We start from the raw sequence: 17788 nt of genomic DNA on the forward strand, positions 1-17788 counted from the left end.
TCCTGGTGAATCTCCTCTGCACCCTCTCCAGTGCAATCACATCCTTCCTATAATGTGGTGGCCAGAACTGTACACAGTACTCCAGCTGTGGCCTAACTAGCATTTTATACAGTTCCATCATAACCTCCCTGCTCTTATATTCTATGCCTCGGCTAATAAAGGCAAGCATCCTATATGCCTTCCTAACCATTTTATCTACCTGTGCTACTGCTTTCAGTGATCTATGGACAAGTACACCAAGGTCCCTCTGACCCTCTGTACTTCCTAGGGTCCTACCATCCATTGTATATTCCCTTGCCTTGTTAGTCCTCCCAAAATGCATCACCTCACACTTCTCAGGATTAAATTCCATTTGCCACTGCTCCGCCCATTTTACCAGCCCATCTATATTGTCCTGTAATCTAAGGCTTTCCTCCTCACTATTTACAACACCATCAATTTTTGTGTCATCTGCGAACTTATCATACCTCCTATATTCACGTCTAAGTCATTAATATACACTACAAACAGCAAGGGTCCCAGCACCGATCCCTGTGGTACACCACTGGTCACAGGCTTCCACTCGCAAAAACAACCCTCGACCATTACCCTCTGCCTCCTGCTACTAAGCCAATTTTGGATATAGAAGATTAAGGGGAGAATTAAATTGAGGTGTTTAAGGTGATTGAAGGAGTTGATAGGATCGATAGAGAGAAACTATTTCCTCTGGTGGGGGTGGGGGGAGTCCAGAACAAGGGGGCAGAAGCTTAAAATGAGAACCAGGCCATTCAGGGGTGAATCTCTGTCACGTGTCGACCTTGGACAGTTATCCCTCGCAATGGTCTCTTGAATTTTTCTTTTTTTATTACATTGCGCGGTACATTCCAGACAGCTGGGTGGTCGCACATTCACTCAGCTTACAGGGAACATTGATGTTGTGCCAATGACACAATACATGTACCTGTGCTACCAGTCAGAGCTTAATGTTAATGGCTGGAAAATCACAGTGATATGGCCCTGAATTTCTGACACGCTCTCCTGGTTGTTGGAGCTTTGTGCCCTGAGTGTGAGGTTGTAAAATTGCCCCAAATGGCTCTAACACTCCTCTGGTTCGTGGTGGGTCATTTTTGGCAAAGGATCCGGTTACACCATTTCTAATCAGGTGGCTTTCTACTGACCTTATAAACTCCAGTGGGAACCATGCTCATGGGTACCATGGGGCAATGCCCCTGGAGTAACCCACAGATCCAAGATCTCTGCACTCTGTCAACTCCAGCCTCTTGCACATCCCAAATTTTCATCTCTCCACCATTGGTGGTCTTTCAGTGTTTATCCTGTTAAGCCCCTTCAGAATCTTGTATGTTTCAATGAGATCACCTCTCATTCATAATAAACTACCTTCAAGTAACAAGAAGCAACAAGGGCAGCACAGTGGCGCAGTGGTTAGCACCGCAGCCTCACAGCTCCAGGGATCCGGGTTCGATTCTGGGTACTGCCTGTGCGGAGTTTGCAAGTTCTCCCTGTGACTGTGTGGGTTTTCGCCGGGTGCTCCGGTTTCCTCCCACAGCTAAAGACTTACAGGTTGATAGGTTAATTGGCCATTGTAAATTGCCCCTAGTGTAGGTAGGTTATAGAGAATATGGGATTACTGTAGGGTTAGTATAAATGGGTGGTTGTTGGTCGGCACAGACTTGGTGGGCCGAAGGGCCTGTTTCAGTGCTGTATTTCTAAATAAAAAATAAATAAAATAAATAAATAAACTCCAGATAGTATGGACCCAGTACCCAGCCTCTCATCATAGGACAACCCTCTCATCCCAGGGACCAATCTAGTCAACCATCGTTGTACCGCCAGCAAGGCAAGTATATCCTTCCTTAAAAATGGAGAGCAAAACGGTGTACAGTATTCTAGATGTGGTCTCACCAAAGCCTTGTATAATTGTAGCAAGACCTCTTTATTCCTGTACTCCAATCCCCTTGCAATAAAGACCAACATGCCATTTGCCTTCCTAATTGCTTGCTGTACCTGCATGCTAACTTGCTGTGTTCCCTGTCTCTCTGAAGATCAACATTTGCAAGTTTCATGCCTTTTAAAAAATATTCTGCTTTTCTATTCTTAACACCAAAGTGAATAACTTCACACTTCCCCACATTATACTCCATCCGACACCTTGTTGCCCACTCACTAAACCTGTCTCTTTGCTGCCTCTTTGTGTCCTCCTCACAGTTTACATTTGCACCTACCTTTTTATCATCAGCAGATGTGAACACCTTCATCTAAGTCATTCATATAGATTGTAAATAGCTGAGGCCCCGGCACTGATCCGTGTGGTACTCCACTTAGTTACAGCCTGCCAACTTGAAAATGCTCCATTTATCCCAACTCTCTGCTTTCTGTTCATTAACTAATCCTCTATCCATGCAAATATATTACCCTCAACTCCATGAGCCTTTACCTTGAATATTAACCTTTTGTGTAGCACCTTATTGAATGACTTTTTGGAAATCTAAGTATATGACATCTACTAGTTACATCCTCAAAATAATTTAACATATTTGTCAAACATGATTTCCCTTTCGTAAAAGTATGTTGACTTTGTCTGATCATAGTATGATTTTGAAAGTGCTTTGTTAAGACTTCCTTAATAATAAATTCCAGCATTTCCCCAATGACTAATGTCAGGCGAACTGGCCTGTACTTCCCTGTTTTCTCTCTCCCTCCTTTCTTGAAAAGAGGTGTTACATTTGCAACAAGCGTGAAAATTTTAAAATGGTAGTTTTGTGGGACCGAGACCCAACGTAGGTCAGCGAGCACAGGGATGATGGGTGAACAGGATTTGGTGCGAGTTTGGTTTTGGGCAGCAGAATTTTAGATGAGCTTAAGTTTACCCTGCCTACTTAGGACCTGGGCTCGATTCCAGTCCTAGCTGCTCTAAGCAGCTGCCAGTGGTCCTCTGCGGAATGAGCTGTGCTGATTTCCCCCAATGTAATTAAACAGGCTGAGAGTCCGACTGAACACAGCTACACAACATTGGGTAATCACTGTTGGCATGGCCAAGTTAATCATGAACATGACAGAAAGTTCAGCAACACTGTTAATGCTCGTCAGTGAATAACAGAATTGGATGTCAGCAGAATTCCCATACCTGTGCTGCGTGTAACATTAAAGAAACAAACCTTTGCTCGAAATATTTCCACATTAATACATGTGTGAGAAATATTACAGCTCAATTTGAAGCCTCGGCTCTGAAAATGAGTCAGGTGAATATTAAACATATCACCTGGAAAATCCCTTTGACGGGAGCAGAGGTTTGTTTGACCTGAAATGAAACGTTGGTATGGAATCAACTCAGATCCCGACACAGTGTATCAGGACAGCTAAAGTGATTCCATCCCAAGATTTGTAATTTTTGAAGGTAAATATTAAATCAATTGGCATGAATTTCCTCCGGAATCCTCCCTCTCAGGGGCTGTAATTTTTCCCATGGAGCAATTGGAGAATCCAATGGAATTCTCACCTCATGCTACTTGAAAAGCAAATGATATTCCCTCCCACTCACCCCCCACTGACCCCCAAACTCTGGCTGAAGCATTTCCGCCATTGTCCCTGGAATCTCATCCCACAAATGTTGCTGACTCTTCGATGTCAACCCACCCATCCTGTAAATCTTTTGCATTATAAATTCCTATACTGACATTGTTAATGGGAAGCGGTTTCAAGTTAATGGCCACTTCCTAGCTCTGGTTCCTCATATATGTCACTTTGGTTCCGAGTCCGCTCTCAGTTAGCAGCCCTGTGGTTTCAGGGTCCACACCAAAACCTGCGCATATTACTTCGGCTGATCTCTCAGTGCTGTAAAAAGACTTGAAAGAACTTGTTTTTATATAGTACCTTTCACAATCTCAGGAAGTCACAAAGCACTCTATGGACAATGAAAAACCCTTAAAGTGTAGTCACTGTTGTAATGTACGAAACCTGGCAGCCAATTTGTGCATAGCAAGATCCCAAAAGCAGCAATGTGATAATGACCAGATAATCTGTTTTAGTGATGTTGGTTGAGGGATAAATATTGGCCCCAGGACACCAGGGAGAACTCTCCTGCTCGTCTTCAAAATAGTGGCCATGGCATCGTTTACACCCGTGTAAGAGAGCAGACATGGCCTCCTCTGATCTGAAAGACAGCACCTCCGACAGTGTAGCACTCCCTCAGAACTGTACTGGGAGAACTGCTGGATTTAAACTCAAATCAATTAGTTACCGAGTATTCAAATTTTCCAGAAGGGTAACTTTACCCTAGCTCTGCAGAGAGCAATCCCACGGGAACAAACACACAATACTGCAGATGCTGGAAATCTGAAATAAGAACAGAAAATGCTGGAAACACTCAGCAGTTTTGGCAGCATCTGTGGAGAGGGAAACAGAGTTAATGTTTTAAATTGATGAACTCTCGTCAGAGTGAAAATCCTGTGGGATTCTACGGAATCGTGTGGAATGCTGGTTTTACACAATGCCCAATCTTGATTTCAACAAAGATTAAAATCGGAAGGGGTGTAAAGACAGTGTTGCACTGGAACGCATCAATTTTCTGATGTGCAAGTTGAGTTAAAATTGACTCAAAGTGATATGATTGAAAATGCAATTATAATGTCTTTTGTATTGCATTTACACCAATGGGTCCTCCCTATCTGTTCTGTACATAGGGGTTGAGTTTCTGTTTTAAGAGCATTGGAAATCCGAAAGCAAACACGCTCAAAATTGCACTAGTTTTCCAAACTGAATTATTTTGCTCAAATTTCTGCTCAAACTCATTTTCAAAATCATAAATGTATGATCTTCCATGAACCAGTGCAATTGGGCAGCACTTTAGAATATAATTCTTTATAAATTTTTGTTTTTAAAAATATTCCTTGATATATTTAGAGCAGTAACCTGGTGCAGTTTTATTAAGACAGCTGAAAGTGGATTCATCACCAAAAATAAGTCCACTTCTCGTGAGTAACCTGATTTAAAATATCTAAAAATGACTTTATAAAACAATACGGAATGATTTACTAGTTTCATTAGTGTAAATTTCTCAGGAAATTAAGTTTTTAAAAAAATATTTAAAAGCTTTTAATAGGTGCCTATTTGTACCTTTGCATCTAAAATAAAATGCTTAATTTGAAGATCCTCATTGAAAACCCACAAATGGACACAATTAACAGAAACTCATCATGGTGAATAATTTGATCTGGGGGTACTCCAGTTGCAGTGGATAAATATCTTGCATTTAAAAGTTTGCCAATCTTTTGTACTGGTTTGGCCAATTCTGAGTTATTTCCACTGAAGAAATTGTAGCATTGTAATGTTTTGAAATTGCAATTGTATTGTGCATTGTGTACTCTAGAGGCTGCTGTAGAACACATATGCTAGCAAAAGTGAAAGTGAAACTAAGACCGTATAAAAGAGAAGCCTTTGTGTTCAGCTGCTGCAGTCTTTGTCTCTCTGTCTTTGCCTCATATCCAATAATAAACTTGGCTAAATCTCATTCTAGTCCCGAGGATATCACAATGGTGACATGGTAAACAGAAAAAGGATGAAATAAAAAGGGAAACATTGCTTTCAGGTGTGGCAATTTTGGAAGGTTTTTGTCGACTTTCACAGACAGCATTTTAACTTGGAGACTGTTCGAGTGACACACAGGAAGCTTTTACAGTATATATTCACATACTGATCTCTCCAAAATAACCATCAAATCAAAAAAAATATATATAATCTCGGATCATTGCAGAGAAGTTTCCTCTGAAAGGAACGCAATCCCAAATCCTTTATCACAGCGTTGCTCATTAGTATGACACCGTCTATTCCCAACTACCACATTTTGATGTACATTCAGAACCATTATCTGTATCCCCATGTTGGTAAAAGTGGCTGTGACATTTCAAAGGCACAATAGCAGGTTTCACAATCACAGACGACACACTACGGAGGTGAAGAATTAGAAGATATCTTTGAGACACTTACACCTGAGCAAAATGACAACTTGGCAAAAAATGCACTAACGACCTACTTCACATCCAAGAAAAACACCATATACAAACCCATTGTCTTCTGACACGCTACGCAAGAAGCAAATGAGACAATTGACCAATATTGCACATGATTGAGGCAACTAGCAACCAGATGTGACTTCAGTGATATTGAAAAGGAAATCAAAGCACAAATAGTCGAAAGCTTTCTTTCCAGTCAACTACGCTGAAAAGCACTCGAGAAAGACAGAAAGCTGTCAGAATTGCTGGAGTTAGCAAGATCACTATCGCTGTGAGTCCATAGCTACTGAAGTTGAGGCTAACAGCAACTACCAGACTCCAATTTCAACTCCTGTGAACACTATTCATCGCTCATGTGCCAGGAAACTACTTGCAAAGCAACAACAGCCATTTCACAAACAGAGCTGTGACTTATCCAAAGAATGCTTCCACTGTGGCGGGGCTTTTCCACATTGGACAGAGTGTCCTGCTACTGGTAAATGGTGTAAAGCTTGTGGAAAACCCAACCACTTTGCTCATGTTTGTGGCTTATCAGCAAAAATCAATTACTAAGACCAATACCAACAGAAAAGTGTCACGTATGCATACCACAGCAAAAAGGTGCATGTAGCTACCGTAAAGGCGGATGATCCTGAATGTACTTTTGTCCTCTGTCTTAGACACAGCAAATAGCCTTACGTGACAGTGACCATTGGCTGGCTCAGATGTAGATGCTCTCATAGAGACAGGTGTATCTGTCAATATCCTGGGAGACAAAACATTCAACAAACTTCAGGATTGCCCCATACTCTGTTAACCAGGGAATACGAAAACTTTTCTTACAACAGTGACAAACCGCTCGACAAACAGTGACAAACACCAGTCTCACTCGAAGGCACTAGAACAAATGCTCTATTCTATGTCATATGTGGAGAATATGGCACACTTATCAGTTTCCACAAAGCAACAGATCGGCATGATTGCAGTCACATGCGCAATTCCTACGCATAGCAAAAACATTTTCAAACTATATGCTGATCATTTCACTGGTATGGGCAAGCTGAAAGCTGTTGTGTGCAAGCTGCATGTTGACCCTAATGTGCCCCCAGTCAACGGTGATGAATACCATTTCATATCAGGAAACAGACAGAGAAGGAACTTCAACACCAACTTGATCTTGACATTATTGAGAAAGTTGGGGATGAGCCTTCCCCTTGGGTCTCACCCATACAAGAAACCCAAGAGTGAGAACCAGATTAGAATCTGCATTGATATGCGATCACCAAACCAAGCCATACAACGAGAAAGACACTTGACACCAACAATCGCTGATATTATAGAGAACGTGAATGGTGCTAAATACTTTGCTAAACTTGACCTCAATGGAGGCTACCAACAAATCGAGCTTGCAGAAGAATTGAGATATCTTACTGTACTCTCTACTCACTTCGGACTTTTCTGATACAAAAGGCTCAACTTTGGATTCAATTCAGTGGCTGAGATATTCCAACACGTGATTCAATCCGCTCTTCAAGGATTTCACGGCACGCTGAACACCAATGATAACATTCTCATCTATGACCGCACCCGAAAAGGAACTCAAGACACTTCTACATGCATGCCTACAAGGTCTCAGAGAATGTAACCTCACCTTGAACACTGACAAGTGTTTGTTCAATGAAAGCAGAATTGAATTCTTCGGTCATGTACTCAATGATAAAGGAATATCACCAGATCCACAGAAAGTTGAAGCCATTGCAAACATTGCAGATCCTACAAATGTGCAAGAAGTCCGGAGTCTGCTAGGACTTGTCATGTACTGTTGTTGCTTCATTCCGGACCTCACTACGCTATCTGTCTCCCTATGCGATCTGACAAAAGAGACCATGAATTGGGAATGGACTAAATCACACAAACAGGGGGTACACCAGATCAAATGACGTTTGTCAGCAAGTTGTACAAATGCTTATTTCAACCCAGAGAAAACTATCCAGGCTAGTCATGGATACAAGCCCAGTTGGCTTAGGTGCAGTTTTTTTTAATTATTCATTCATGGGATGTGGGTGTCACTGGCCAGGCCAGCATTTATTGCCCATCCCTAATTGCCCTTGAGAAGGTGGTGGTGAGCTGCCTTCTTGTACCGCTGCAGTCTATGGGAGGTAGGTACACCCACAGTGCTGTTAGGAAGGGAGTTCCAGGATTTTGACCCAGCGACAGTGAAGGAACGGTGATATAGTTCCAAGTCAGGATGGTGCGTGACTTGGAGGGGAACTTGCAGGTGGTGGTGTATGCATGCATTTGCTGCCCTTGTCCTTCTAGTTGGTGGAGGTCGAGGGTTTGGAGGTGCTATCTAAGGAGCCTTGGTGCATTGCTGTAGTGCACCTTGTAGATGGTACACACTGCTGCCACTGTGCGTCGGTGGTGGAGGGAGTGAATGTTTGTGGATGGTGTGCCAATCAAGTGGGCTGCTTTGTCCTGGATGGTGTTGAGCTTCTTGAGCATTGTTGGAGCTGCACTCATCCAGGCAAGTGGAGAGTATTCCATCACACTCCTGACTTGTGCCTTGTAGATGGTGGACAGGCTTTGAGGAGTCAGGAGGTGAGTTACTCGCCTCAGGATTCCTAGCCTCTGACCTGCTCTTGTAGCCATGGTATTTATATAGCTACTCCAGTTCAGTTTCTGGTCAATGGCAGCCCGTAGGATGTTGATCGTGGAGGATTCAGCGATGGTAATGTCATTGAATATCAAGGGGAGATGGTTAGATTCTCTCTTTTTGGAGATGGTCATTGCCTGGCACTTGTGTGGCATGAATGTTACTTGCCACTTATCAGCCCAAGCCTGGATATTGTCCAGATCTTGCTGCATTTCTACACAGAGTGCTTCAGTATCTGAGGAGTTGCGAGTGGTGCTGAACATTGTGCAATCATCAGCGAACATCCCCACTTCTGACCTTATGATTGAAGGATGGTCATTGATGAAGCAGCTGAAGATGGTTGGGCCTAGGACACTACCCTGAGGAACTCCTACAGTGATGTCCTGGAGCTCAGATGATTGACCTCCAACAACCACAATCATCTTCCTTTGCGCTAGGTATGACTCCAAGCAGTGGATAGAGGTTTCCCCCTGATTCCCATTGCTGAGGCTCCTTGATGCCATACTCGGTCAAATGCTGCCTTGATGCTAGAGCATTAAATCAATCAGTGTTTGCTATGTAAAGCGACCACAATGTCATATCTTCATTATCTTCTCAAGATGTCCGAACTACCTCCAGGACCATCAATTGAAATCAGCATTGATTTCACAGATTTGCCCACAGGTGAACACCTGCTTGTTGTCACTGATGACTACAGCAGATTCCCAATTGTGGAATTAGTTATGTCAACTTCAATGAAAGTAGTCATCCCAAAACATGACCAGATCTTTGCCTTGTTTGGAATCCCTCAAATGGTGAGAAGTGACAATGGACCCCCATTCAACAGCGATGAGTTCAGTAAATTCGCAAACTACCTAGGGTTCACTCACAGGAAAATCACACCCCATTGGCCATGAGCTAATGGTGAAGTCGAGAGATTTATGCAAATCTTGAAAAAAATTATATGTACAACTACAGCTGAGAACAAATCATGAAAGCAAGAGCTACATCACTTCCTTCGTAATTACAGAGAGATACCTCACTCAACTACTGGAAAGCCTCCACCTACACTTATCTTTGCACATCCTATGCGCACACGTCTACCTCAGCTACCCTGCAGAGCTAATGATCACCATGTACATGAACGCGATCGAGAACAGAAGGATCGAATGAAGGTACATGCAGAGAGAAACATGAAATTTAGAGCTCCACCATTAAAGCCAAGAGGTAAAGTACTTGTGAAATGTGCTGGTCATTTGGAAAGCAAACAACCCCTCATGACATCCAACCGTTTGTTGTGACCAACACAAAAGGATTAATTATCACTGCTGAGCGCAGTTCACAAATCATCACAAGAAACGCGTCATTCTTCAAAGCACTGAAAATACCACTCACAAGCATTGACTCCGATTCCAACATCGACATCTCAGACGAAGAACATGAATCAAATGAGACCACATCTGATGTCAGACAATATCCTAATTGTGTGAGAAAACACCCACCATACATAAGTGACTGTTACAAAGTGAACTATTTATGTTTGAGTTTATTGTTTACAGTTTTAGAAACAAACTATTGAAACATGCTGTCTCTCATTTACTAAGAAGGGGAGGGATGTAGTGTTGTTCTTTCTTTCTTTCTTTTGGGCCTCCTTATCTCGAGAGACAATGGATACGCGCCTGGAGGTGGTCAGTGGTTTGTGAACCATCGTGTACTCTAGAAGCTGCTGTAGAACATACATGCTAGCAAAAGTGAAAGTGAAACTAAGACAAAATAAAAGAGAGGCCTTTGTGTTCAGCTCCTGCAGTTTTTGTCTCTGTCTTTGCTTCATATCCTACACTAAACTCGGCTAACCCTCACTCAAGTCCCAAGGACATCACAGAGATCAGTGCAAACAAACTCTACCCCATAGATACAAACGGAAGCAGCTTTAGACCAGAAACCAGCCAGTTCTTATTTGACCAGTTATAGATACATATTTTATCATTTTAGGTCTTTGAAACACCAAGGGATGGCAGCTGTTGCTCAGCCTCGGGTTTGCAAACTATCCAAGAAGGAAGGCGAGTCATATGGCTTCTTCCTAAGGATAGAGAAGGATATAGAGGGGCACTTGATTCGTTGTGTGGTGAATGGAGGTCCAGCTGACAAAGTCGGAATGAAAGATGGTGATCGAGTCCTCAGGGTCAACACGGATTTTGTGGATAGTGAGGAACACCAACAGGTATGGGCCCATATACTGGGTCTGACAGATGATTGTAAGATACCCTAGTTGTGTTTATACATATATGTGGGATTAAGATTTGGTTTAATCTCATAAAATGAAAGTGTTTTTTCACTTAACAAAATGGTAAAAAGTTGTTAATTCCCAGGATGCTGTGGGGTTTTATGTGTTAAGTTGCTATTCACCTGGTATTGTGGTTTAGGCGTTTGCTGAAACTATAGAATTCATCTATTTTCATGGCAACAATGTGAAACAGTTAGCCAAGGCAGATTTGAGATAAGAAGTGAAACAATGGAGGCAGAATGAAAACAGTTGGCATCAGTTGTCTTGAAGGAAATACATCCTTTCTGGGGCTCTTGTTCGCAATAACACTTGTCATGTCATAATTAATTGGCACTGACAGTTCTGTTTGTGACGACCAGAAAGACCCTAAACTTTTCTTAACAAGTTCTCGAGAGAGAGATGGATTCAAAAAGGAACAACAAAAGTTACGTTTCTACCCCCAGAAAACTGAACAGGGGAGATATTGTTTATTTTTCTGTATGCCGACTACTTAAAGACATTGGACAGGATTTTCAGGAGGTGGGGGGGGGTGGGTGCAGTAGCCATGATCTTATTGAGTGGTGAAGCAGGCTTAAGGGGCCAAATGGCCTACTCCTGCTCCTATTTCTTATGTTCTTGTTAAGGGTGTTAAATAAGGGGAAGCTGTTTCCACTGCCATAACTTTTCTATGGTTCTATGTTCATGGTCTTGTAGGGAAACCCAACACCTCCACATTCCTTACTGTCACTCTCTCTTTTCAGGTGGTAGAGCTGATTAAAAACTCTGAGAATTCTGTCACCCTTCTGGTACTGGATGATGCCTCTTACATACAGGCCAAGAAGCAAGGCATTAATCTATCTCACCTAAACAGTCCTAATCCCACCCCTGTCCAGCCTGTGATGAACGGAGTCAGTGGAGAAAAGTCACGACCAAAACTGTGCTACCTGGTGAAACAAGATTCGAGCTTTGGATTTTCACTGAAGTCTATCGAAGGTAAAGCTTTAAAATAACTTGGTGTATACCAACTGATCTAGTGCAATTAGGAAGGCAAATGGTATGTTAGCCTTTATTACAAGGAGGTTGGAGCGTAACAGTAAGCAAGTCTTGCTGCATTTGAATAGGGCTTTGGTGAGACCACACCTGGATTACTGTGTATGGTTTTGGTCTCCTTACCTAAGGAAGCATATGCTTGCCTTAGAGAGGGTGCAGAAAAGATTCTGATTCCTGGGATGTGAGGGCAGTCCTATGAGGAGAGATTGAGTAGAATGGGCCAGTATTCGCTGGGGTTTAGATGAATGAGAGGCAACCTCACTGAAAGGAGGGCTTGGCAGGGTAGATGCTAAGAGGCTGTTTCACTGGGTTGGAGAGTCTAGACTAAGAGCTGTATCTTACCAGCCCACTGGGACAGTCTGGGAGATGGGAGGTGGGAGAGACCCATAAAATGGCGAGGGAGGGCAGGGGTGGAGTGTCTGTTGTCTTCCCATTGCCATACCATTTTGCCAGTGGTGGGGAAGGTGAAGGACGGTCCTCCTGGCCAGAAGTCAATTGAGCCACTTAGGTGGCCAATTAAGGGCCTCTTCCTGCCACCCTGGTGGCCCCCTTGTGGGCTCGGCAGTTGAGGGGAGGTGGAGGGTGCCCTCCTATTCGGGCACTCTTTGGTCCACAGAGGGCCCTCCTGGCAGCAATGGCCATCACTCCCCCCCTCCCCCCTCCTCCCCATGGTAACGGCAATGCCTGTTCTCACCAACACTACCCCCACTCTCGCCATGGCTTGCCTGACTGGCCCCAGTGCCCACAGGCCAAACCTACCTGATCAGGAGGGTGGCGTCCTGCCATGCATCATTTCTTCCAGGTGCAGTCCCAGCAGTGGTCAGTGCTCCCGGTGATGTTGATTGGCTGGTAGCTCCTGGGGGCTTTAAAGGAACGGCAGGCCTGGCAGAAACCAATTAGTTACTTGATCTCGATAAAATGCGGCTGTGGATCCTGCAAACGGCTAAGGTGGGGTCGCTCCTGGCTTTCTGGCCCATCATTGGGACCCCTGCCGTGAGAATAAAATTCAGCTAAAGGAGTCATAATCTCAGGATACGGGGTCGGGCAAGTAGGACTAACATGAGGAGAAATTTCTTCACTCAGAGGTTTGTGAACTTTTGAAGTTCTCTACCCCAGAGAGCTACATTTGATGAGTATATTCAGGACTGAGATTGATAGATTTCTGGGCACTATGGGGATTAAGGGATATGGGGATAGGATGGGAAAGTGCGGTTGATGTAGATTAGCCATGATCTTACTGAATGGTGGAGCAGGCTTAAAGGGTCATTTGGCCCACTCCAGCTCCTATTTCATCCACAGCACATGTATAAGGGACAATGTTAGATTGTAATGAAAAGTCTGCAACACTTCTACCACAAAAAGAAAGCTCATTATGTTAAGAAAACATTTCACTTATTGAATTTCTGTAATGCCTACAGTTTATAAATTATCTGAAACTCGAAAAGAAAGGGTGTGCTGGAAAAACCTGTGCACATTAGAACCTTCATTATACTTACTCAGGCCAGGCCAGCATTTATTGTCCATCCCTAATTGCCCTTGAGAAGGTGGTGGTGAGCAGCCTTCTTGAACCGCTGCAGTCCATCTGGGGTAGGTGCACCCACAGTGCTGTTAGGAAGGGAGTTCCAGGATTTTGACCCAGCGACAGTGAAAGAACGACGATATAGTTCCATGTCAGGATGGTGCGTGACTTGGAGGGGAACTTGCAGGTGGTGGTGTTCCCATGTGCCTGCTGCCCTTGTCCTTCTAGTTGGTAGCGGTCGCGGGTTTGGAAGGTGCTGTCTAAGGAGCCTTGGTGCGTTGCTGCAGTGCATTTTGTAGATGGTACACACTGCTGCCACTGTGCGTCAGTGGCGGTTGAGTGAATGTTTAAGGTGATGTATGGGATGCCGATTAAGCGGGCTGCTTTGTCCTGGATGGTGTCGAGCTTCTTAAGTGTTGTTGGAGCTGCACCCATCCAGGCAAGTGGAGAGTATTCCATCACACTCCTGACTTGTGCCTTGTAGATGGTGGAAAGTTCAAACCTCACTGTTTATAGCGGAGAGTCTGTGCGTGCACGATTTGCCTGATATGCGTGAAGGGCAGTGTAACAATGATGTGCTGTGATAGCAATCTACAAGCATATTGTGAATCACCATTAAATAAACAAAATAATATTGCAAGCAACACAACTCATCTTCTTTAAACTACAGTCTGTGCTTGGTCCAAACTATAACCCCTCACCACTTTATAGGGTTTAAGTATACAAAAGGTAATTGGATCTCAATGAAGTGTTAATAACTTCTGTCTGTTATTGTAATCAGTGCACTTTAAGAATTAATGCATAAACACAGCTGTTTCTGGCTAAATAAATTGATACTTAAGATGCTGTAACCAGCAATATTAAAATTGACATGAATGCAAATTGTTACTGGTTGGGGGAGGTAAGCGGTTGTTCAATTTAAAGATAAATGGTTCAAAAAGTGGTAATTGTATTATTTTATAGGGTTAATTTTTTTAAAATGTGTGAGCCGCATGCTGAGAAATGAGCTTTAACAACCCGTTTAGGGAGCACGCTTGGCATCTCCTACTCTGCACCATCTGTCCATCTCAGCAGGGAATTTGCTGACATTAGAACTTACTCAAACCTTCCTTTTTGCAGGAGTTCCTGGTTTGTTCATGACCGAAATCATTCCGTCCGGTGCTGCCTGCAATGCTGGAGTGCAATCCAAGGATCGGATAGTTGAACTGAATGGGGAAAATGTTGAAAATCTCACTCATCAGCAAATAGTGACTAAGGTACTCGTAATAAAAGCAAAATACTGCGGATGCTGGAAATCTGAAATAAAAACAAGAAATGCTGGAAATACTCAGCAGGTCTGGCAGCATCTGTGGAGAGAGGATCAGAGTTAATGTTTCAGGTCAGTGACCCTTCATCAGAACTGGCAAATATTAGAAATGTGAAACGTTATAAGCAAGTAAAGTGGAGGTCGGGCCAGAGATAACAAGGACAGATAGGACAAGGTCACAGAATAGCTGACCAGAAGGTCATGGAGCAAAGGCTAATGCTTTGTCTTTCAACACACCATTAACATATTGTTTGCCTTATTTGCCAGTTCTGAAGAAGGGTCACTGACCTGAAACGTTAACTCTGCTTCTCTCTCCACAGATGCTGCCAGACCTGCTGAGTGTTTCCAAGATTTCTTGTTTTTATTTAAGGTACTCAATGTAATGCCTTGACTCACTCGCCGAGTGTGTAATGAAACTCCTTTATAACAACAATTTGTATTTATGTAGCACCTTTAATGTATAAAAATGTCCCAGGAGTGATTATCAAACACCGAGACACATAAGGAGATATTAGGTATCTCCCAAAAGCTGATAAAAGAGGTGGTTTTAAAGAACATCTTAAAGGAGGAGAGGGAAGTGGAGAGGTTTATGGAGGGAATTCCAGAGCTCAGGGCCCAGGCAGCTGAAGGCACGGCCACCAATGATGGTGCGATTAAAATCGGGGATGCTCAAGACTCCAGACCTGGAGGAACGCAGAGATCTTGCAGGGTTGTAATGCTACATAATGAAAAGTTTGCAAAGATTCCAAAATGGTTCGATTAATTCAGGTAGTTCTGGAGAGCAAAGTAATATTTGATCAGGCACTTTAGCCATGGCAATGTTTGCTTTGGGAGCTGCTGTTGTTTCTCTGCTGCTGCGTACACTAACTCACACCAAGTCCCATTTGTCTATCATCCTGTGCTCATTGACTTACTTCGGTTCCTAGTCTGGCAATGCCTCGAATTTAAGATCTGCATCCTTGTGTTCAAATCTTTCCATGGCCTTGCTCCTCCCTATCTCTGTAATCACCCCCAGCGCTAAAACTGTCTGATATCTCTGTGCTCCTCCAATTCTAGCCTATTGTCCACCTCCAATTTCCTTCTCCGCGCCTTCAGTTGCCTGGGTCATGATCTCTGTAATTCCCTTCCTAAACCTCTCTGCCTCTCTCTCCTGCTTTAAGTCGCTCCTTAAATCCTACCACTTTGACCAAGATTTTAATGTTTTGTAATGCCTTACTATGTTATAAAGGTGCTATATAAATGCAGCTTGCTGGGACAGTAATGGGGTAGGAAAACACTTCTGGCTGTGTAACTGATCATGTTTGTTTGCCAAGGTGGATTATCCCAATCCTGGTACACAGCCAGTATCTGAGGGGTAATTTTCCTGATTCGATGGTTTCACGTCAAATGGACAATCATGGAATCATCACAATGATTTTCAAGGTGACCTCTAGTATGTAATAAACAGATAACACCTGGTATCAATATTCTATCAAACATGTGATTTCTCTCTATCGACGGATACAGCACAAAAGGAGGCCATTTGGCCCATCGTGCCTGTGCTAGCTCTTTGAAAGATCTATCCAATTAGACCCACCCTCCCTGCTCTTTCCCCATAGCCCAGAAAATTTTCCTTCTTTTCAAGTATTTCTCCAATTCCCTTTTGAAAGTTACTATTGAATCTGCTTCCACCGCCCTTTCAGGCATAACATTCCAGATCACAACAACTCACTGCGTAAAATAAATTCTTCTCATCTCCCTCTGGTTCTTTAATTATGTTTATATTAGCCATGAACTTATTTTTCACCCTGTCAATGTGATCTCACCAGTAGGACTGCAGGTGTGAGTGCTACCAGACTAAGCTCACGTGGAAGTCTCTAATGATCTCTGGTAGGTTCTCTGTTACTGCTGGCACCCAACATAACGCGGAGAGAAGGTGGAGAGAGAAGGCTCCAGCTACTTTAGGGAACCTAATCCCCCATTCTTTATAAAATGGTCTGCTCGTGAGGCATGAAATGTTTGTACAAGATGTAGACAGCTCCTGATGCTGCCAATCTTTTTTTTACCAAAATGGTAAGGTTTCTCAGATTGCTGTGAGTAGCAGTGTTGTAAACGTATTCACAAGGAGCAGTTTGCGATCTCACTACAATTAGATCATTGGAGGAAGCCTTCCCCACCCCCCCCCCCCCCCCGGCGTGAGTCTGATGCTGAGAATATTTGGAGAAAAGGTTCATTCTGTTTACTGGAACTGGAATGCAAAAAGGCCATTTCCGATTCCTGTGGCCAGCCCCCAGGGAGAACAACCACTCATCTTCCTTCCCTGAACCTGCTGGCTCAGGGCCCTCAGGACTGTGACCCCATTGTAATTCCGATTGTAAGACCCTGTTCAACTGTACCATGGATGTAAAAGATCTATTGCCGCTACTTAAAACAGAGTAGGGAGCTCTCCTAATGCCTTGGCCATCATTCCGCCCCTTAACCGACTTTAATAAAACAGATTTACTGGTCATTTATCGCATTTGCTATTCGTGGGATCTTGCTGTGCACAAATTGGCTGCCAGATTTTCTGAAGTAATACCAGTGGTTGCCTTTCCAAATAAATTCACTGGTTTGAGCACAGCATATCCCCTTTGTAATATTGCTACTGCTTAAAGTTTCTTTCACGATATAAGATTTCTGTTTTTTAACTGTTGAATATTTTTCAGATGAAAGGATCGGGGAACAATATTATGCTACTGCTGGTTGACGAGGCCTCGGATAAACACTTCAAAAGCAAAATGATTAAGGTTGTGGCATCAATGGCGAGTGTGAAAGGACTGCCTCACAAACCACGCATAGCGCAGCTAACCAAAGGGCCTCAAGGCTACGGTTTCTCTTTAAGAGTGGAACAAGGAAGACAGGGTATTGTAAACTGTAGTGTTATTTGTAAGGGTTTGATTTTCTGTGTGTGTGCCCCTGGCGCAAAGCATTCTCCCAGTGGGAGTGTGCATCAAGAAATCATGGGCGTGACTCTCAACCTTAATGAAACCTGCCTGATAGAGGGAAGACTAAA

At 43.3% G+C, this 17788-nt stretch overlaps 1 protein-coding gene and 1 long non-coding RNA gene across 5 annotated transcripts in view; one reads left to right on the top strand and one right to left on the bottom strand.

The window, feature by feature from the left end:
• The window catches only part of LOC137371509 (uncharacterized), a 42794-nt gene extending 28138 nt beyond the window's left edge, over positions 1-14656 (bottom strand). For 2 of the 3 annotated variants that reach the window (XR_010975235.1, XR_010975236.1), the window contains exon 1: positions 2223-2351. This is a non-coding gene — a long non-coding RNA (uncharacterized lncRNA). Of the gene's footprint in view, positions 1-2222; positions 2352-14550 lie in introns of those variants that run through there. The other variant, XR_010975238.1, reaches the window with a different exon arrangement.
• Positions 1-17788, top strand: part of pdzk1 (PDZ domain containing 1) — a 32805-nt gene that overhangs the window by 1417 nt on the left and 13600 nt on the right. The window contains exons 2-6 of one of the 2 annotated variants that reach the window (XM_068034199.1): positions 4900-4970; positions 10612-10840; positions 11644-11875; positions 14571-14707; positions 17442-17637. In XM_068034199.1, the coding sequence (XP_067890300.1) occupies positions 10631-10840; positions 11644-11875; positions 14571-14707; positions 17442-17637 (775 nt within the window). In that variant the 5' untranslated portion in view covers positions 4900-4970; positions 10612-10630. The remainder of the gene's footprint in view (positions 1-4899; positions 4971-10611; positions 10841-11643; positions 11876-14570; positions 14708-17441; positions 17638-17788) is intronic. The other variant, XM_068034197.1, reaches the window with a different exon arrangement.

Source organism: Heterodontus francisci, chromosome 6 (genome assembly GCF_036365525.1).
Source record: "Heterodontus francisci isolate sHetFra1 chromosome 6, sHetFra1.hap1, whole genome shotgun sequence".
In the NCBI taxonomy this organism is placed as follows: domain Eukaryota; kingdom Metazoa; phylum Chordata; class Chondrichthyes; order Heterodontiformes; family Heterodontidae; genus Heterodontus; species Heterodontus francisci.